This window comes from Neoarius graeffei, chromosome 24 (assembly GCF_027579695.1).
Source record: "Neoarius graeffei isolate fNeoGra1 chromosome 24, fNeoGra1.pri, whole genome shotgun sequence".
Taxonomy (NCBI): domain Eukaryota; kingdom Metazoa; phylum Chordata; class Actinopteri; order Siluriformes; family Ariidae; genus Neoarius; species Neoarius graeffei.
In genome coordinates this window covers 39,933,163-39,954,992 of record NC_083592.1, presented here as the reverse complement: position 1 = coordinate 39,954,992, position 21,830 = coordinate 39,933,163, and the positions used below count along the sequence as shown (strand labels likewise).

The 21,830-nt window shown below is 41.8% G+C and overlaps 1 protein-coding gene across 4 annotated transcripts in view; it reads left to right on the top strand.

Annotated features, from left to right (window-relative positions):
- Positions 1-21,830, top strand: part of slc4a4a (solute carrier family 4 member 4a) — a 132,277-nt gene that overhangs the window by 15,156 nt on the left and 95,291 nt on the right. For 2 of the 4 annotated variants that reach the window (XM_060907225.1, XM_060907223.1), the window contains exon 3: positions 2,876-2,949. In XM_060907225.1, the coding sequence (XP_060763208.1) occupies positions 2,876-2,949 (74 nt within the window). Of the gene's footprint in view, positions 1-2,856; positions 2,950-21,830 lie in introns of those variants that run through there. The other 2 variants (XM_060907221.1, XM_060907226.1) reach the window with 1 other exon arrangement.

The following is a 21,830-nucleotide window of genomic DNA, read 5'->3' as shown; positions in this document are numbered from 1 at the left end:
ATAACGGGAAATCCCCAAGGGAATCCCCGAGAGAGGGAGGAGGGGCGGGGTGCTCCTCACTCTGTGTATCGCCCTGACGCGGTGCTGACGTAGACGACTCTGTGACAGCTTCTCCCGCCAATGCTAGTCTGGGGTCTTCCCCAGATGGATTACTGCAGGACCCACTCCTCACTATGTGTGTCATTAACTCCTTAAAAACCGGCCAATCAGTCCCCAAAATCAGCGAGTGGGTGAGACGAGGGTTAACCACCACCTTTACACTATGCTTTTCACCCTGAAATATAATGTGGACAGACACTAAAGGGTAGTTGTGAACATCCCCGTGCACACACAACACCTTCACCATTCGTGCTTTCCCCAATGCCTCACCTTGCACCAGGCTTTGGTGGATTGAGGTCTGGTTACAGCCGGAATCCACCAAAGGCTGGTACATTCCCCTTGGACACTTACCGGTATACGATACGCTCTGGCTCAATCGAAGGCGGTTTCTGGCGTGTTGGGAACCCAGACCACCGCGCCCACCTCCATCGCAGAGCACTGATTTTGGAGATGTCCCAGCTCCCCGCAGCGCCAGCACACCAGCCCAGGCTCTCCCTCTGCACCGGTGTTATGGACATCACTCACCTGGGGGGGAGAAGACATAGACAAGGAAGGGGAAAACAGGAGGACACCACGGGTGCGCCGGGCCGGCTGGGTGGGAGCTGGCCCCCGCCTCCGCGGTGGGGGAATGGGGCAAGGACGGGAAGCAGAGGGAGAGAGAGAGGAAAGAGGAGAAGAGGAAACATGTCTTCCTGCCATCAGAACTGCCGCCACGTGGTCCTCTGCCAGCTCGATAGCTTGATCCAGTGACGCCGGGCAATGACACTGGACCCACTCTGCCGTTCCTTCCGGAAGCTACGCGATGAATTGCTCCAGTGTCACCAGGTCGATAACTCCCTTGGCATCGCGGTCGTCTGCCCTCAGCCACCGCCAGCAGGAGTCCCAGAGTTGTTGCCCGAACGCGAACGGCCAGCCGACCTCCTCCAAGCGCAGCGAGTGCAAGCACTGCCGCTGTTGCTCTGGGGAGCAGCCGACACACTGGAGGATGGCTCTTCGGAGGTCTGCGTACACTAGCTGGCTGTCGGCGGGGAGCTGCAGTGTGGCAAGCTGCGCCTCATCCATCAGCAGGGAGAGGAGGCGCACTGCGCACTGTTTGACCGGCCAACCCCACGCCTCGGCTGCTTGCTCAAAGAGCATGAGGAAGGCTTCTGGATCATCGTGCAGACCCATCTTCGTTAGGATGAGGTGGGGAGGGTCCGCTCCGGTGGCGGTCGTGGACCCTGCCGATGTGTGCAGGTGCCGGAACGCCTGGCGGTCTTCTTGCTGGGCCAGCACCAAGGCTTCGAACCGTTGTTCTTGCTCCTTTCAGAGGGTGATCAGTGCTTGATGCTGGTTCTGCTGTGCTGTGGCGAGGGCATGGATAAGGTCTTTGAACGGCGAGGACTCCATGGGGCTGTTCCCTTCTGCACTCCCGGGTTTCAGCACCACTGTAGACAATTTCCGGATGTGGGTGGAGCACAGAAGTACGGCAGGCGGTTGTTTGCTTCCGAGTTATTTTCTTTATTCTTGCTTTTCAGCACAAACACTCAAAACACACACTCATACACACAGACTATTATCACACACTCATACACACAGACTATTATCAAGTTCTCGGCCCCGATCTCCCCTCCTCTCTCTCCTTTTATAGGGCGTTAATTGACAACAGGTGTAGCGATCCGACCACTCACCTTCCCTGACGCCGCCCTCCATTCACAGATTGCCACTCGGCCACGCCCCCACTGCCACACCTTGTTTTTATTATTATTGTAATGTTTACCTTCATGTATATTAGTTTTCAAACTACAGTAAAAGTACAGTAATAGATAGGACATGTTACATGAGTGAGGAAATGCAGGTGTGTGAGTTTAAAGGGTTAAGAGGTGATCAAATACAGTAATGCTGAATGTTATAAATCTTTACACCACAACAGTGTTGAATTCTTGATTCAGAAGATGTGGATTAATTTTCTTTAACAGCATGATTCTGATAGTAGTTCCAGCTGAAACATAAATTACAGCTTTATATTAATGTTCCTGTATTAGTACATTCCTGTAGTACTTGCTATAGGAATATTTTATGAATATAAATTAATAAATGTCATTTCAAACAGTTAAAAAGTATGATGTGTTGTACATTAATAAATTCAAAATTGCAATTCCTTTTACTAACACAGACCACAGGTTTTTGTTTGACCTCCTTCGTTTTAATTGAACGAGATATTATTTAGTAAATTACATATATTACCTGTCTGCTAACCATATTATAAGAAACACTGAAACAGGAAATTACTTTACTTTAGCACTCTATATTATACCCCCAAAACAAGCTCACCTAATCCTCATAGAGCAGATGATTGCACGCTATCCATGTGCCAACCCACATATCTGTCGGCTCGGTGTGTGTTAGGATGCGTTTATGCTTATTAAGGTCAGAGGAAGTTTCCTTCTACGCAACACGTGAGTCTAAGCTTGCTTACGTGCTAAGTGTGTTTTCTGACTATGGCTCATCAAAGTCAATTAGCATCTAACAGTGACTCTCAGCCTGTCCCCCTCGAATGGATTACCCTCCCGTGACCTACTGTACCAGTACCTTCCCCCCTCCCGGCTCACTCCCCTTTACCTAGATCCAGGTCCAAAGTTAGAACTGCCAGCACTGTTAGTGAGAGCTGCTAACCTGGGAACATGGCTGGCCTTAGCAGTAACATGTTGCAGGTAAACCAGCCGAGGGGCTATGGCTCGATGATGTCCCTAGAAGAAAAATGCGAGCAATCTTTCTTCCTCTTCTACTATTACAGGATGGAGGACGAGGCCGTGTTGGACAGAGGGGCGTCCTTTCTCAAACATGTGTGCGATGAGGAGGAAGTCGAAGGTACGATATCTAACATAATTTTTTTAAACTACAGTACATCTTATCACCATATCATAAGTGTTTTTTTCCGCATTCATAAACATTATAATTGAGCACAGAATGCATACATGAAACATTTTGATACTTGATTATTATCAAGGCTTTTAGTTGGAGTAATGAAGATTAGTACAATCTGCTGTGTGTGTACATAGAGTACCAGTCAAAAATTTGGACACACCTTCTAATTCAATGTTTTTTTAATTTATTTTTATGAATTAAAAGACACTTCATGTCTTAAAGTAATGATGGATGCTATTTCTCTTTACTTAGTTGAGCGGTTCTTGATATAATGTGGAATAGGGCTATTTATTGTATTATTGTTATTTACTATTTACTGTTTGATCTCAAATGCATTAAGAAGGCAAGAAATTGCACTAATTAACTTTTGACGAGGCACCTGTTAATTGAAAAGCATTCCAGCTGACTCCCTCATGAAGCTGGTTAAGATAATGGCAGTAGTGTGCAAAGCGTCATCAAGGTAAACGCTGGCTACGTTGAAGAATCTAAAATATGAAACATTTTGTTTTTTTTAAACACACTTTTGTTTACCACATAATTCCATATATGTTCCGTATGCTATTTCATAGTTTTGATTTCTTCAGTATTGTTCTACAATGTAGAAAATAGTCACAATACAGAAAAACCAATGAACGAGTACGTGTCTAAACTTTTGACTGGTACTGTATATTCATGTTTTTTACTTCCAGAATGTTCAAATTCAGTACAAAAGGTGGCCATGTCCTTGCTCATTGGCCCACTCTTTAGTTTTAAACATACATTCAGCAAACAGGTACCACGTGATATTAGGTTTACTGCACTAAAGCTGGGCATACACTGTGCGATTTTTTCAATTGCGGTATTCAGCTGCTGCTCACACTGTACGAGTGAATCGCAGGGGTAAACAGCACGCAGCTTACGATTCCTGTTCTCACACTATACGATCCGATGCTCGGATGCGATGCTCGGATGCGATGCTCAGGATTTCAAACAGGTTTGATTTTCATCCGATCGATCGGGAGGAGGTCGTGAGGTGTTAATCGCTTGTTGTTACCCCATGTATACTGCACGATCCGAGACGCACGATTGAGCCAAAACTCGGCCCGATCTCCAAAATAGTTGCACAAGTGAAAATCGTGTCAAAATCGGGCCAAAAATCGCACAATGTATGCCCAGCTTAACTGTCTGTTGATGTAGTGTAGACATTTGGCTGGGATCCAGAATCGTCTTTTCTATAGCTCTATAATTAATGGGGCTGAAATAATAACAGTGAAATTAAAAAAAAAATCAGGAAGAATGAATGTTCTGGACTTCTCTTTTTTGTTGCAAGAGCGTAGTGTTACACCCAAAGTTTTGGAGGATTATCTGATTAGTAATATAGGAGGCAAGTTCTTTAATTTGCTCACTGAACAAGTGAAAATATTTACACTCAGAATTGCATTAAAATTCCTTTTTAAAATGTATTTGTGTAGATGTATGGCTTTTAATTCAGTTTATATTCCATTCAGACATCTTTCATATTCAGTAGTTTGGGGGTAAGACATATATTCCAGATGCTAGTGTTTGGTAAAACAGTAGCCACTGGTAATAATTTTAAGAGATAACAGTATATCGAAGTAAATTATATAAAAAGTAATACAGCAGTAAGGCTTGCCATGTGAACATCGCTGTTGCTACTGCTTCAGAAAGAGACAGGAGAGTTGCCACCACACACCATGTCTTTATTTCAAGCTAGCTGTTAGTTAGCTGGCTCATTAGCTGTTAGCAATTAGCATTCTAAGGAAATGTTGCTCACGGGCATATCTGCTGATGTTTACAGTGCATTATCAGCTATCGAGGCTACACCGCAGCAACACTCTTGAAATGCCAGTGAGTCTTGATAGTTAAACTAGATTTTAGAGTTGAGATGTAAAACTGAAAACACTTAGCTTAAGGTGGCCGTTAGGTCCTTAAGGATTATTATTATTATTATTATTATTATTATTATTATTATTTTTATTATTATACTGATGAATGATTAGTATGTAGTGTGATTAGTACTGCTGTGATTAGTATGTATTAGTATAGCCAAGCTTCTTCTCTTCACTTTACATACTTTTTTTTATGGCTGTGACTTTCCTTTCACCTCTGCCTGAACTCTCATGCAATCCCTCCCTGCTTCTTTTTGCCAGAGGATACGGAGTGTTCCCAGGTTTTAGAAATAAATCACTTTTGGTGGACATTTCCTATTCCACTTAGCTTGCAAATATACTCCAGTATGAGTTCATATTTTATATTTTTACAGTCATACTAAAGGAATGCATTACATTTAGTACAGTAAGCAGGAATTTGCAAAATGTTAATGAGACATTCTCATTCATAAGAATTTGCATTTACAACATGAGTAAAAATGTACAAATGGTAAGGGAGTTGATCAGTGCTCTGTGCTTTTCTTATGACTTCATAAATACACATTGTCTGTGTGGAGTTTCTGTGAATGTTTTTCCGGATCTCCGGTTGCCTCCCACTTCCCAAAAGTATGCTGGCATGTGGATCGATGAGGCTAAATTCCCCCTAGGTGTGAATGAGGGTGTGAATGTTTGTCCATGGTGACCGTCAGTGGACTGGTTTCCTATCTAGGGAGGATTTTTACTCCCAGTGTTCTCCAGGATTGGCTTCAGGCCATGTCCGTGAATAAAAGTAATGTATCATTTCTGAAGCCGAATTAAAATTGAGCTGAAGTTAATAACTTGGAATATTTATTAAACAAGATTAAAAAGCCTATTAAAAAAAGGCTACTCTATATGTGCCTTTTTGCTTTGGGGTAGTCATGGGATGTACAGTCCCAATCAAAAGTTTGGACACACCTACTCTACTCATTCATATGTTTTTCTGTATTTTGATTATTTCCTACATTGTAGAAAAATACTGAAGACATCAAAAAACAAAATATGTTTCATATTTTAGGTTCTTCAAAGTAGCCAGCGTTTACCTTGAGGACGCTTTGCACACTATTGGCGTATCTTAACCAGCTTCATCAGGTTGTCACCTGGAATGCTTTTCGATTAACATGTGCCTCGTCAAAAGTTAATTAGTTCAATTTCTTGCCTTCTTAATGCATTTGAGATCAAATAGTAAATAGTAAACAATAATAATAGAGTAAATAGCCCTATTCCACAACTATAGTAATCCATATTATGTCAAGAACTGCTCAGCTAAGTAAAGAGAAACGACATCCATCATTACTTTAAGACGTGAAGTGTCTTTTACTTCATAAAATTAAAGAAAGTACATTGAATTAGAAGGTGTGTCCAAACTTTTGACTGTTACTATAGCAAAAAATATATTATCATAATGTTTGAAAGTTGAAGATTGGAAAAAGACAAGGCAGTGTATCATGTAGCCACAGATTCCTGTGCCTGGCTGACAGGAGTGGAACCTGATGAGCTCTTCTGCTTTTGTGGCCCATCTGCTTCTTGGTTTGACGTCTTGTGCCTTCTGAGATGCTTTTCTGCTCACCACGGTTGTAAAGAGTGGTTATTTTCAATTCATTTCATTTCAGTTCAGTTTTATTTACATAGTGCTTTTAGCAGTTGTTACAAAGCAGCTTTATAGATAGGAAATTGGCCTTCCTGTCTCACTGTTTCTGCAATGCTGTGTGGGATGGTAAGCCTCTGGGCTCTGACACGGTCTCTCTTTATTGATACTCATCCTGTCCTAACAATGACAGGCAGTAATTCAGCTCTGACCTTCGGCATGACCTCTCCCTTAGCCTGCCATTCCTTAAACACTCATACGTACTGTACAAAAGCACTTTCAGTGTCTATAGATTGAGATTTGACAGGCCTTCCTGACAGGCGGTTCCATCTGCAGAACTGCTACTTAGTGGATGTTTTTATTACATACTGAGTGAATGAGCAGATCGACAGGTCTTCCAAATGCACTGGCCAGAGAGGGTATGTATCAGGATATTTAGTTTAGTTTGAATATTTTTTTAAAAGAAGGATTAAATAAGAATTAAGGTGAAAAAGTGAAATGATTGGTACAAGCAATGAATGAACGTTAACATCCAGTTAGCTATTGGTGGTGGTGGACGTTCTAGAAGTACTGACGGTTAGCCTGGGAAAGCCCATGCTGCTTTGCACAATCGTTCCGATCTGAAAAGACAGCATGGAAACTATGGTCTAAAGGCTCGCCTGAGTTAGGGAGCCAATCAGAGAGTGGGGAGGGGTGGAAAGGCGGTGACGCGTACTACTCAACAAACGGAAGCTTGTAGTTTATTTGGGACTGTTTACGGATCACATTTAACATGGCGGCGAGCGATACGAACCAAACTTTTGATCAAGCTTTGTCTTGCACAAACGGCAGTAATCGTTCAGTGCCATTGTTTTCCTATTTTTGTTTTGCCTTCTCTTTCCTTCTCTTCTTCGCCTCTTCGTCTTCTTCGTCGCTCTAACTACGTCACCGGGTACAACTGCCATGATTGGCCATGGGCTACGTATACGCCAAATGATAGACATTCGCAACGTCCAATAAACGGCCGTTGACGATCGTAAACCACACCTCCCCTACGAGAAATTCAATAGGCGGATTCCAGACCATATTTCACTTGTGATATGGTCTGGTGTTAACCAGACTAACTGACGGTACTATTAGAAAGGTGTATTGTGACATTATTGAAAATTGGCATTATATCATTATATTTCCCATTTCTACTTTTTTGTGATTATATTAGCATGCTGAAAAGTGTACTTCTGTGTTGCTCTTGTGGAACCCCATGTCCCAGCAGCTCTGTAATTTGGGGAAACAGGAGGTGCTGAGGTCTGGAAGCTCACAGCTTTGGCCAGACTCAAGCTATTAACTTTCTCTACTGGCAGTCTGTGTGCGTGTGTGCCACTTTATTTCACACCGCTTTCTATGGGCTTGCCCGAAAGGACAGGAAGTATAGTACAAAGCGGCCTTCCACCCTCCCTGTTTCTTCCGTTACCTTTTTCACATTCACTCCCTTTTCCTTATTTTACTCTCTCACCATCCATTTTCCCTCCCTTCCTATCTTTTACGCTTTTTTCTCTCACTGTCTTTCTTATTCAATGTCAGGCACCTTTCCATTTCTACTTTAATCATTTTGCAGATTGGTTATCAAGAAAATTCATAGAACTGTTTCATTTTTTACTAACTGTGGATGTTTTCCCATTGTGTTCAATTCCAGTTTCACTTAAGATCTGATTGTAAACTGAAAATGGTCAAATGCAACTTCAGGAAACAAAAATCCAGCAAAAACATTTGATATTCTAAAACATTAAACATCAATATGAATTCAGAGAGTACTCATCTTTTCATAACAATATTCTAATATTCTCATTGAGGCAAAAGCAATAAGTTATCAGAGCTCTATCTATCTATCTATCTATCTATCTATCTATCTATCTATCTATCTATCTATCTATCTATCTATCTATCTATCTATCTATCTATCTATCTATCTATCTATCTATCTATCTAAGTTTGCACATTATTTGCTGACCCACACTGTTTTGTCATCATGGTCAAGTCTTCTGCATTACTTTTTGTTTACATGAAAATTTATGTCTCAGCCCAGTTAATATTAGTTAGCTAATAAACACTTTATCAAACCTAGTTGAAAATCAGTGTTTCAGATATAATAATTTACCTATCATACGTTATGCAAGACATCCAATGCTTTGAGAAATGTAATAGCTTTGCAGAATTTTACAGGGGTTAATAGACTATGTAGAATGTCTTTAGTTTGACGTTTTTAAAATTGAGCTTTTTAAAATGTGAAGGTAAATGTCCTCCTAGCTCCTCAACATCATAGAAGGATTTTTAACATATTTGTAACAGTTTATTTTAAAACATGTTTGGCACCTAATATTTAATAGGTAAGTGCGTGGTAATAAAAAGACATTTATGGTACCTACGATGTATAATGGGCTACATATAGTCGTAACCAGTGGCAAACCGTTACTATTAGAGCTGGGACGTCAGCTCAGCCAAAACTTCGCCAGACACACCAAAAAAGCAACAGGGCAAAGGATTTTGCAAGGGATTAGCGGCAGACTGCCAGGTAGCTTCATTGTGTGTACAACCCCGATTCCAAAAAAGTTGGGACAAAGTACAAATTGTAAATAAAAATGGAATGCAATAATTTACAAATCTCAAAAACTGATATTGTATTCACAATAGAACATAGACAACATATCAAATGTCGAAAGTGAGACATTTTGAAATTTCGTGCCAAATATTGGCTCATTTGAAATTTCATGACAGCAACACATCCCAAAAAAGTTGGGACAGGGGCAATAAGAGGCTGGAAAAGTTAAAGGTACAAAAAAGGAACAGCTGGAGGACCAAATTGCAACTCATTAGGTCAATTGGCAATAGGTCATTAACATGACTGGGTATAAAAAGAGCATCTGGGAGTGGCAGCGGCTCTCAGAAGTAAAGATGGGAAGAGGATCACCAATCCCCCTAATTCTGCGCCGACAAATAGTGGAGCAATATCAGAAAGGAGTTCAACAGTGTAAAATTGCAAAGAGTTTGAACATATCATCATCTACAGTGCATAATATCATCAAAAGATTCAGAGAATCTGGAAGAATCTCTGTGAGTAAGGGTCAAGGCCGGAAAACCATACTGGGTGCCCGTGATCTTCAGGCCCTTAGACGGCACTGCATCACATACAGGCATGCTTCTGTATTGGAAATCACAAAATGGGCTCAGGAATATTTCCAGAGAACATTATCTGTGAACACAATTCACCGTGCCATCCGCCGTTGCCAGCTAAAACTCTATAGTTCAAAGAAGAAGCCGTATCTAAACATGATCCAGAAGCGCAGACGTCTTCTCTGGGCCAAGGCTCATTTAAAATGGACTGTGGCAAAGTGGAAAACTGTTCTGTGGTCAGACGAATCAAAATTTGAAGTTCTTTATGGAAATCAGGGACGCCGTGTCGTTCGGACTAAAGAGGAGAAGGACGACCCGAGTTGTTATCAGCGCTCAGTTCAGAAGCCTGCATCTCTGATGGTATGGGGTTGCATTAGTGCGTGTGGCATGGGCAGCTTACACATCTGGAAAGACACCATCAATGCTGAAAGGTATATCCAGGTTCTAGAGCAACATATGCTCCCATCCAGACGACGTCTCTTTCAGGGAAGACCTTGCATTTTCCAACATGACAATGCCAAACCACATACTGCATCAATTACAGCATCATGGCTGCGTAGAAGAAGGGTCCGGGTACTGAACTGGCCAGCCTGCAGTCCAGATCTTTCACCCATAGAAAACATTTGGCGCATCATAAAATGGAAGATAGGACAAAAAAGACCTAAGACAGTTGAGCAACTAGAATCCTACATTAGACAAGAATGGGTTAACATTCCTATCCCTAAACTTGAGCAACTTGTCTCCTCAGTCCCCAGACGTTTACAGACTGTTGTAAAGAGAAAAGGGGATGTCTCACAGTGGGAAACATGGCCTTGTCCCAACTTTTTTGAGATGTGTTGTTGTCATGAAATTTAAAATCACCTAATTTTTCTCTTTAAATGATACATTTTCTCAGTTTAAACATTTGATATGTCATCTATGTTCTATTCTGAATAAAATATGGAATTTTGAAACTTCCACATCATTGCATTCCGTTTTTATTTACAATTTGTACTTTGTCCCAACTTTTTTGGAATCAGGGTTGTAGTTGTTGATTTTGATTTTAAAAGTAACTAAGTCAGTTACATAGGGAAATGAATACCTAAGTGAAAAATACGGTGGCGAACGTGCATGGAAGAAGAGTCTGGAGACAGAAATCTTAGTTTCTTAGTCGTTAGCCTGTGCTGCTTGCTCTCGATAGCACTGGTTTGACCACTTTATTAGCATTCACTAACACTACTGATGAACACTACACCAGCTGGAAGGTGACTTCACTGCTGCGTTGATGGCTCTGACTCGCAGTTAAGCTTGTGTTGGCTTTCGAGAAGGCCGAGGGCGATACATTTTTGTTCCCTCACACTATAAATCAAAATCTAATTGGTTAATTCCTCTGTCACTTCCTACATAAATATACACTGCCATGGCCTTCTGTCCCAGCAATGAAGTCCTAACCAATGAGTGAGCAGCTCTAAACTCTTCTCAGCCTAGAGACAACAAACAAAAAAAATCTTATTGTTTAACTCTATTTTAATGTTTTCAGGACAGTGACCCTTTCATTTCTGAAGTAAATTTGAATCAGAATCAGAAACACTTTTATTGCCAGGTACGTGGACACACACGAGGAATTTGACTCTGGTTCACTTAGCTCTCATAGTACAAAACAGATAAAAAAGCGTATACACAAAACAAACAAACAAGCAAACAACAACAACAAAAATAGGTGCATAGTGCAAAGTAATCCAGGTAAGTATGGAATAGTTAAATATAAAGTATACAGTGTGCACAGAATGACGGTATAAGTGTTCAGATATTTTACAAGTGATATTACTGATTTATGAATCTGGATTTTAGCTGTTCATCACAGAAAGGATTTCCCTTTTGGTGCAATATGGTGCATAGTGCAAAGATGAATAGTAAATTTAAATAAGTATAAATATAATATAAGTAGGCCGGCGAGGGCCTTTCTGTGTGGAGTTTGCATGTTCTCCCCGTGTCCGCGTGGGTTTCCTCCAGGTGCTCCGGTTTCCCCCACAGTCCAAAGACATGCAGGTTAGGTTAACTGGTGACTCTAAATTGACCGTAGGTGTGAATGTGAGTGTGAATGGTTGTCTGTGTCTATGTGTCAGCCCTGTGATGACCTGGCGACTTGTCCAGGGTGTACCCTGCCTTTCGCCCGTAGTCAGCTGGGATAGGCTCCAGCTTGCCTGCGACCCTGTAGAAGGATAAAGCGGCTAGAGATAATGAGATGAGATGAGATAATATAAGTAACAGTGAGCACAGAATGACAGTATGAGTGTGCAGATATTTTGCAAGTGATATTACTGATATATGAATCTGGATTTTAGCTGTTCATCACAGAGACAGCCTGAGGGAAGAAACTGTTCTTGTGTCTGGTTGTTTTTGCATACAGTGATCTATATCGCCTCCCTGAGCGGAGAAGATTAAACAGATTGTGACCAGGGTGTGATAGGTCCACAGAGATGTTACCTGCCCGTTTCCTGACTCTGGACAAGTATAAGTCTTGGATGGAGGGCAGGTTGACACCAATAATTTTCTCTGCAGACCTTATTGTCCGTTGCAGTCTGTTCTTCTCCTGTTTGGTGACCGATCCAACCCAAACAGTGATGGAAGAGCAAAGAACAGACTGAATGATGGCAGAGTAGAATTGTGTCAGCAGCTCCTTAGGCAGGTTGAGCTTCCTGAGCTGGCGCAGAAAGTACAACCTCTGCTGAGCCTTTTTGATGATAGTGACTGTGTTTGTCTCCCACTTCAAGTCCTGAGAGATTGTGGAACCCAGAAACCTGAAGCTTTCAACAGCAGTCACAGTGTTGTTGGTGATGGGCAGCAGAGTGGGGGGGCTCCTCCTAAAGTCCACTGTCATCTCCACAGTTTTGAGCGTGTTCAGCTCCAGATTGTTCTGACCGCACCACCAGACCAGCCGTTCAACCTCCCGTCTGTATGCAGATTCGTCACCGTCCTGGATGAGGCCAATGACCGTTGTATCGTCTGCAAATTTCAGGAGTTTAACAGATGGGTCTCTTGAGGTACAGTCATTGGAATAAAGGGAGAAGAGCAGTGGGGAGAGCACACACCCTTGGGGGCGCCAGTGCTGGTAGTCCGAGTGCTGGATATGATGCTCCCCATCCTCACCTGCTGCTTCCTGTCAGTCAGGAAGTTTGTAATCCACTGACAGGTGGAGGAGGGCACAGTGAACTGGGTGAGCTTGGTGTGGAGGATGTCTGGAACAATGGTGTTGAATGCCGAACTGAAGTCCATGAACAGAATCCTGGCATATGTCCCTGCAGAGTCAAGGTGTTGCAGGATGTAGTGCAGTCCCATATTGATTGCATCATCCGCTGACCTGTTTGCCTGGTAGGCAAACTGCAGGGGGTCCAGTAGGGGGTCTGTGATGTCCTTCAGGTGTGACAACACCAGTCTCTCGAAGGACTTCATGACTACAGATGTGAGAGCTACAGGCCTGTAGTCATTCAGTCCTGTGATGGTGGTTTTCTTGGGAACCGGGATTATTGTGGAGCGTTTGAAGCATGAGGGGACTTCACACAGCTCCAGGGATCTATTGAAGATCTGGGTGAAGATGGGAGCCAGCTGATCAGCACAGACCTTCAGACAGGAGGGTGACACACCATCTGGGCCAGGTGCCTTCCTGATCTTCTGTCTGCAAAAAAGCTGACAAACATCCTCTTCACAGATCTTGAGTGCTGGTGTGGGGTCAGAGGTGAGAGGAGGCAGAATAGCAGGGGGTGTAAATGGGTCTTTAATGTCTGGGGGGGGGAGAGGTGTGAATTTGTCGAATCTGGAGTAGAACACATTCAACTCGTCAGCCAGTTGATGGTTCATTGCAATGTAGGGGGATGGTCTCCTGTAGTTAGTGATATTCTTCAGGCCTGTCCACACTGATGCCGGATCGTTGGCTGAAAGTCTGTTTTTGATCCTTTCAGCGTAGCTCCTCTTAGCTGATTTCACCTCTTTCGTCAGTGTGTTTCTGGCCTGTTTGTACAGGACTCTGTCCCCACTTCTGTAGGCCTCCTCCTTGGCCTGGCGAAGCTGTCTGAGTTTTGTGGTGAACCAGGGTTTGTTTTTATTGTATGTGCGGAAGATAGAATTTGATAGAAAATGAGGCCGAATTAGAATTAGAAGAGAATAATTATAATTAAATTATTAAAGAGTGAAAGAAATTAAATATAACATTTGAAATGCTGATATGTTTGGGCCTTCTCTGAAGGCCAAGAAGGACCTGACAGTTCCAATAGGTCAATATGTAACCCTTAGTAAGTTGTACTTGGTGAATATTTTGCAAGTTAAATGAGTAAATCATTCATAATTAAAGTAAAAAATGCCTGGCAAAATTCAGCATTTTGTATGAATAAGTAGCATGATGATGGTAAGTGGCATGTAAATGGACAATAGATGGATGTAATTGCAGGAAGAGAGTTTATTTATAAAAACATTCTGGCAAACAGATCCAAAATGTGAGACAAAGGCAGAGTAGAGAAGAAGGCAATGGTCAAGTGAGGCACAGACAGGATATCAGAAGTACAAACAAAATGTGGTCAGGAAAACAGAAACAGAGTTGAAAATCAGAGTAGCAATACAGAATATAAGGCTTGGTAATGTCAGACACAGGCTGCAGAGCATATACTTTGCAAAGTCTGTGTGTTACTACGAGTCCTAATAAGCATGTGCTGCGATTGCACTCTGATCAGGAACAGGTACATGGCAATTAGTTCTAATGAGCTTGAGCATGGCACTCCACGCAGATTGCAGTCTGAGGCGTGCGTGGACGTGACAGTAAGTAGTAGCAAACTCTTTTGGGAAATATAGTAGGTAGTGCAGCATAAGCGTAATAATGCTTGTAAATGTATACAATGATGTAATATGTACCTGTAAGTAAGTGGCTCTTGATTATGTCATGTTCGAACATAGTTCCTAGCTCCAGCAAGTGCTGCCTTCTACCTATTATTTAAAATTGGTTATACATTTTCTTATTACACCAAGTATTACTTGTAAGAATTACATATTTACTTAATAAGAGTATTACACTGTATCAGCAAGTACTTGCTGTATCAGCAAGTACAATTGTATGTATGTTGTACACATACATACAATTCACAATAGTTCACAATAATGTAGTTACTTGAATATTCAATATGCAGCGAATGTACTAGACATTATTCAAGCAATATCACATGAGACGGAGTGCTGTCGTTCCATTTATTTTTGCTCCTTTCATAGAAATAGATCACTTTATAGCTACAACCCCGATTCCAAAAAAGTTGGGACAAAGTACAAATTGTAAATAAAAACGGAATGCAATAATTTACAAATCTCAAAAACTGATATTATATTCACAATAGAACATAGACAACATATCAAATGTCAAAAGTGAGACATTTTGAAATTTCATGCCAAATATTGGCTCATTTGAAATTTTATGACAGCAACACATCTCAAAAAAGTTGGGACGGGGCAATAAGTGGCTGGAAAAGTTAAAGGTACAAAAAATGAACAGCTGGAGGACCAAATTGCAACTCATTAGGTCAATTGGCAATAGGTCATTAACATGACTGGGTATAAAAAGAGCATCTTAGAGTGGCAGCAGCTCTCAGAAGTAAAGATGGGAAGAGGATCACCAATCCCCCTAATTCTGCGCTGACAAATAGTGGAGCAATATCAGAAAGGAGCTCGACAGTGTAAAATTGCAAAGAGTTTGAACATATCATCATCTACAGTGCATAATATCATCAAAAGATTCAGAGAATCTGGAAGAATCTCTGTGTGTAAGGGTCAAGGCCGGAAAACCATACTGGGTGCCCGTGATCTTTGGACCCTTAGACAGCACTGCATCACATACAGGCATGCTTCTGTATTGGAAATCACAAAATGGGCTCAGGAATATTTCCAGAGAACATTATCTGTGAACACAATTCACCGTGCCATCTGCCGTTGCCAGCTAAAACTCTATAGTTCAAAGAAGAAGCCGTATCTAAACATGATCCAGAAGCGCAGACGTCTTCTCTGGGCCAAGGCTCATTTAAAATGGACTGTGGCAAAGTGGAAAACTGTTCTGTGGTCAGATGAATCAAAATTTGAAGTTCTTTATGGCAATCAGGGATGCCGTGTCATTGGGACTAAAGAGGAGAAGGACGACCCAAGTTGTTATCAGCGCTCAGTTCAGAAGCCTGCATCTCTGATGGTATGGGGTTGCATTAGTGTGTGTGGCATGGGCAGCTTACACATCTGTAAAGACACCATCAATGCTGAAAGGTATATCCGGGTTCTAGAGCAACATATGCTCCCATCCAGACGACGTCTCTTTCAGGGAAGACCTTGCATTTTCCAACATGACAATGCCAAACCACATACTGCATCAATTACAGCATCATGGCTGCATAGAAGAAGGGTCCGGGTACTGAACTGGCCAGCCTGCAGTCCAGATCTTTCACCCATAGAAAACCTTTGGCGCATCGTAAAACGGAAGATACGACAAAAAAGACCTAAGACAGTTGAGCAACTAGAATCCTACATTAGACAAGAATGGGTTAACATTCCTATCCCTAAACTTGAGCAACTCGTCTCCTCAGTCCCCAGACGTTTACAGACTGTTGTAAAGAGAAAAGGGGATGTCTCACAGTGGTAAACATGGCCTTGTCCCAACTTTTTTGAGATGTGTTGTTGTCATGAAATTTAAAATCACCTAATTTTTTTTACAATTTGTACTTTGTCCCAACTTTTTTGGAATCGGGGTTGTACATTCATTTTATAGCATGTCAGCTAGCTGGCTAGCTACCTTACATTCGTTTGTACATTCCTGTTAAAGGTGCGTCCAGTAAAACTCGCATCCCTCCTTTCTTTTCATCATAGTAACAGTGGGCGGTAAGGTCGCCTCGCAGCAGGAGGGTTCTAGGTTCGGGCCCAGTGGTTGGCAGGGGCCTTTCTGTGTGGAGTTTGCATGTTCTCCACGTGTCTGTGTGGGTTTCCTCCGGGTGCTCCGGTTTCCCCCACAGTCCAAAGACATGCAGTTAGGGTAATATGGGACAGCTTTGGGCTGAGGTGCCCTTGAGCGAGGTACCTAACTCCCAGGTGCTCCCCGGGCACTGTTAGCATGGCTGCCCACTGCTCTGGGTATGTGTGTGTGCTCATTGCTCACGTGTGTGTGCATGTGTGTGTTCACTGCTTCAGATGGGTTAAATGCAGAGAGGAAATTTCACAAGTGTGTGATGAATAAAGTTGTGCTTCCTTTCTTTTCAGTTTCGAACTAGGAAGCGGAGTTTTATGTGCAGGACACAGAGTGATACAAAGTGAAACGTCCCAGTGCCGTAACGTTAAATATCAGCGCTCTTGGAAAAATCTAATTAGTCAGCCTGTATAATAGTTAATAATACTAATAGTTAACTGTATAGATTAAAGTTTCCTACTTGTATGCTGGATTTTCATCAAAATGATCTGACAGCATTGACACAAGTTCATGAGCATTTTTCCATGCAGGTTATAAAAAATTCATAGTTAAGTGGCTTTCATATACTCTACAGTTCAGACATTTTATGCCTCAAAAGTCCAACATGGAAAATCAGTGAAGCAATAGAACCATGTTTTATTTGACTATAACTGCACTTTACATGACTTATCGTTTGTTATCATGTATTTTACTGTGATATTAAATATTGAGGTAAAAAACAAAAAGGTCATAGGCCAGCTCTGTTCAAAAATAGCATAAAATCATTGTACTTGGTGTATATTTTGCAAGTTGAATGTGTAAGTATATTGTAACCAATGTGAAATGTACGTGGCAAAATCCAGCACTTTGTGCTAATAAGTAACATAATAATCAAATCAAATCAAGTTTATTTGTACAGCGCTTTTAACAATAAACATTGTCGCAAAGCAGCTTTACAGAATTTGAACGACTTAAAACATGAGCTAATTTTATCCCTAATCTATCCCCAATGAGCAAGCCTGTGGCGATGGTGGCAAGGAAAAACTCCCTCAGACGACATGAGGAAGAAACCTCGAGAAGAACCAGACTCAAAAGGGAACCCATCCTCATTTGGGCAACAACAGACAGCCTGACTATAATATTAACAGTTTTAACAGGTATAACCCTCAACTGTCCTCATGGGGCTGTCCTTCACAGGAGTGGGGCGATAAAACTCCGACCAGACACAGGGCACCAGGATGGATCAAGCAGGTACGAGGGGCAGAAGAGGCCAGCATCTCAATCCCAGGATCAACATGTAACTCAGAGGGACAGATGGGGGGGGGGGGGGGGGGGGGGGGGGGGGGGGAAGAGAGAGAGAAAGAAAACATGTTGTTAGGTATGCCCTAAAAATGACAAGTATTAAATCTGTGTGGTAGGCTCGCAGAGACGAGAGTCTTTACATCAGGCATAACACACAATGGCATGTTAATATGGTAAAAAGTATATCATGACCTGCTCTGGCTGGATGCTTGATTGGGTGATGGGAGCACACTCCTCAGCAATGATGAGATGCAGATGGGACCCTTAGGCCTGGCCAAGACAATTCAGTTACATTTCACCAGGTCTGGGACATGCGACAGAATGTCTGATGGCCGATTCCCTGCAGGCTACAATAGCCAGTCGAGGTCCCCACCGTCTCCACCAAAAGATTTCCTGTTGACTCCATGTAACTCAGAGGGACAGATTTGGGGTGGGGGGGAGAGAAAGAAAACACAGGTGGTTAGGTATGCCCAATGTCACCTGAATAAGTAGGAACAGTATACATATTGCACCGAGTACAAGCAGGGACTCCGGCAACTAACTATGACAGCATAACTAAAAGGAGAGAGCCAGAAGGTAACACAGGCATGAGGGAGCCCCGGGACATAAAGCAGCCAGCCACTACACCGTCAACAAACTCGAGTGAGCAAGCGAGTGGGGACTGACAGCATCCATACATCCCACTTTACCAAAACACTCTATGTCTGAGGACCCTCCAGATCTACTCCTTTACCTCATAAACACCATTAACAAAAGGCTTGACTAAACAGATATGTTTTCAGCCTAGACTTAAATGCTGAGACTGTGTCTGATTCCCGAACATTACTTGGAAGGCTGTTCCATAACAGTGGGGCTTTGTAAGAAAAGGCTCTGCCCCCTGATGTAGCCTTCACTATACGAGGTACCAGCAGATAGCCTGCACCTTTTGATCTAAGTAGGCGTGGCGGGTCATAGAGGAGCAGAAGTTCACTCAGGTACTGTGGTGCGAGACCATTCAGTGCTTTAAAGGTCAATAGTAGTATTTTATAATCAATACGAAATTTGATTGGGAGCCAATGCAGTGTGGATAAGACAGGCGTGATGTGGTCATATTTTCTAGTTCTAGTAAGGACTCTTGCTGCGGCATTTTGAACTAACTGGAGCTTGTTTATGCACTTATTGGAACATGCAGACAGTAAGGCATTACAATAATCCAACCTGGAGGTAACGAAAGCATGGACTAGTTTTTCTGCATCATGCAATGACATTAAATTTCTTATCTTTGCAATATTTCTGAGATGAAAGAAAGCTATCCGGGTGATGTTATCAATGTGAGTTTCGAATGAAAGACTGGGGTCAATAATCACTCCGAGGTCTTTTACTGCTGCACGTGAAGAAACAGAAAGGCCATCCAGAGTTACTGTGTAATCAGAAAACTTACTTCTAGCTGTATGTGGTCCTAGCACAAGTACTTCAGTCTTGTCAGAGTTAAGCAGAAGGAAATTTATAAGCATCCAGTGTCTAATGTCCTTAACACATTCCTCAATTTTATTAAGCTGGTGTCTCTCATCAGGTTTTGCAGAGACATACAACTGTGTGTCATCAGCATAACAGTGGAAACTAATACAATGTTTACGAATAATATCGCCCAGAGGTAACATATATAGAGAAAAAAGCAGTGGACCCAAGACAGAACCTTGTGGAACACCAAACTTTACCTCGGTACGTCTAGAAATATCACCATTTATATCAACATACTGATAACGATCAGTTAGATAAGACCTGAGCCAGGAGAGGGCCGTTCCCTTAACTCCCACAACATTTTCTAGTCTATCCAGAAGAATGGAATGATCAGTGGTATCAAATGCTGCACTAAGGTCAAGCAACACAAGTAGCGAGACACAGCCCTGATCAGACGCCAACAGTAGGTCGTTTAGTGGTAAGTAGTACCAAGCTGCTGCAGTATATACATGCATCTGATTGAAAAGGGTAGATAAGTCCAAAACAAGTGTAATAATGCTTGTAAATGTATAAAATTGTGCGATATTCACCTGATGATGTCATGTTAAAATATGGTTCTTAGCAGCGTGTGTTGCCTTGTGTATGTTTTTTTGAAATTATTTATACATTTTCAACTTGCAAGAACTACATCGCGAATCAGTTCTGAGAAATAGTAATGATTGACACTAATGTTCCCTTAACTAGCATTATTATCTCATCCGGCCGATAGGCGATGAGCTTATGCCATCATGTGTTGTCCGTCTGTCATCGTCCACATTTCACGAAAATCACTTCTTCTCTCTCAATTCTTCACCGATTTTGATTCTTTTTGGCAGGAAGGTAGGTCTGCCTGGGCTGCATATGGCTTCTACCCAAATTTGCATAATTGCAATTAATAATGAAGATGTGGAGTAATTAATCCCTAACGAGCAGTTTCCACACAAATTGCTTCTTCTCCCTCAATTCTTCACCAATTTTGATTCTTTCTGGCATGAAGGTAGGGGTACCTAGAGTGCATATAACTTCTACCCAGATTTGCTTAATTACAATTATTAATGACCTTATGGACTAATTATGCCTTAATGAGCAGTTCAACAAAAATCGCTTCTTTTCGGTCAATTCCTCTCCATTTTGGATTCTTTCTGGGAAATAGGTCGGTATTCCTAGGGTGTATATAGCTTCTGTATATAGCTTGTATATAGTGTATATAGCTTGCAACATTTATTGCGCAAGGTGGCCCACTTTAGATCGTTCCTTCTGGACTAGACGGAGCCGGAGTGAGCTACAACATCATTGACGGTCTTGTTTAACGCTAACAAACCAGAATTAATGCAACGTAAGTATTGAAAAGGAATCAACACTAACAGTTATCGCTTTAGTTGAAAGTAATAAACCATACACTGAGCCTGCATTAATCGCTATATTATTCCATCCAAGATTAAAAAAAAAAAATTGGTCAGAAATTAACTAATGCCTTAATTACTGTATTACATACTATATTAAGTGTAATAATGGATGCTTATAGTTTAGCAGTGTGCAGTTGCAATATTAGCAATGTGTGTACGTTTGATAACTGTCACTTAAGTCTACCTTCGTGTATTATGTTGTGCTTACGTTTTATTGTTTATCATTATAACTTATTTACTTCCTAACTTTGTATTTTGCACTTTACCATGTTGCACAGGTAAACCATAGGTGTTTATTATTACGCTTTCCCCTCCCTCTGTATCATGGCTGAAATGCCCTTGAGCAAGGTACCGAACCCCCAACTATGTGTGTGTGTGTGTGTGTTCTCACTGCTCACTTGTGTGTGCATGTGTGTGTGTGTGTGTGTGTGTGTGTGTGTGTGTGTGTGTGTGTGTGTGTGTGTTCACTGCTTCAGATGGGTTAAATGCAGAGGAGGAATTTCACTGTGCTTGAGTGTACGTGTGATAAATAAAGGCTTCTTCTTCTTCTTCTTCTTCTTCCCTGGAATGAAAGTTGAACAATGAAAATGAGCCCTGATAAAGTTTCAGTCACAAGCTTTATTTCACTTATGACCTGATTTATTTAATGACATGAACACTGTTTACTGTAGTGTGTTGCACTACACATTACAGTACACATGGTTCACTGCAACTACAGTACCTCTATATAATTAGGATAGATATTTCTCCAAATGTCTAATTTTGTAAAAGCAGCACAAACAAAACATAGGTTCTGTAATTAAAGATAAAGCCTAGGTTGAACATGGCTTCGGGAATAATATTTGTTTATGCAGAGGCTAGCTGGTGTGATAAATAATCTTGCATTTATGATGACAAGAAACTTCCAGAAGGAATATGCTTGAATAATTAATAAAAAGTGCATTTTAGCTTTTCTAAGGTCAAATAGTCATCACATCATCTCGTTCTGACTCGCTTGCCAAAACCGAGTGGTGAGTGTGTCCGGAGTTTCCCTCTGTATGTCCTCAAAGGTTACAAGCAGG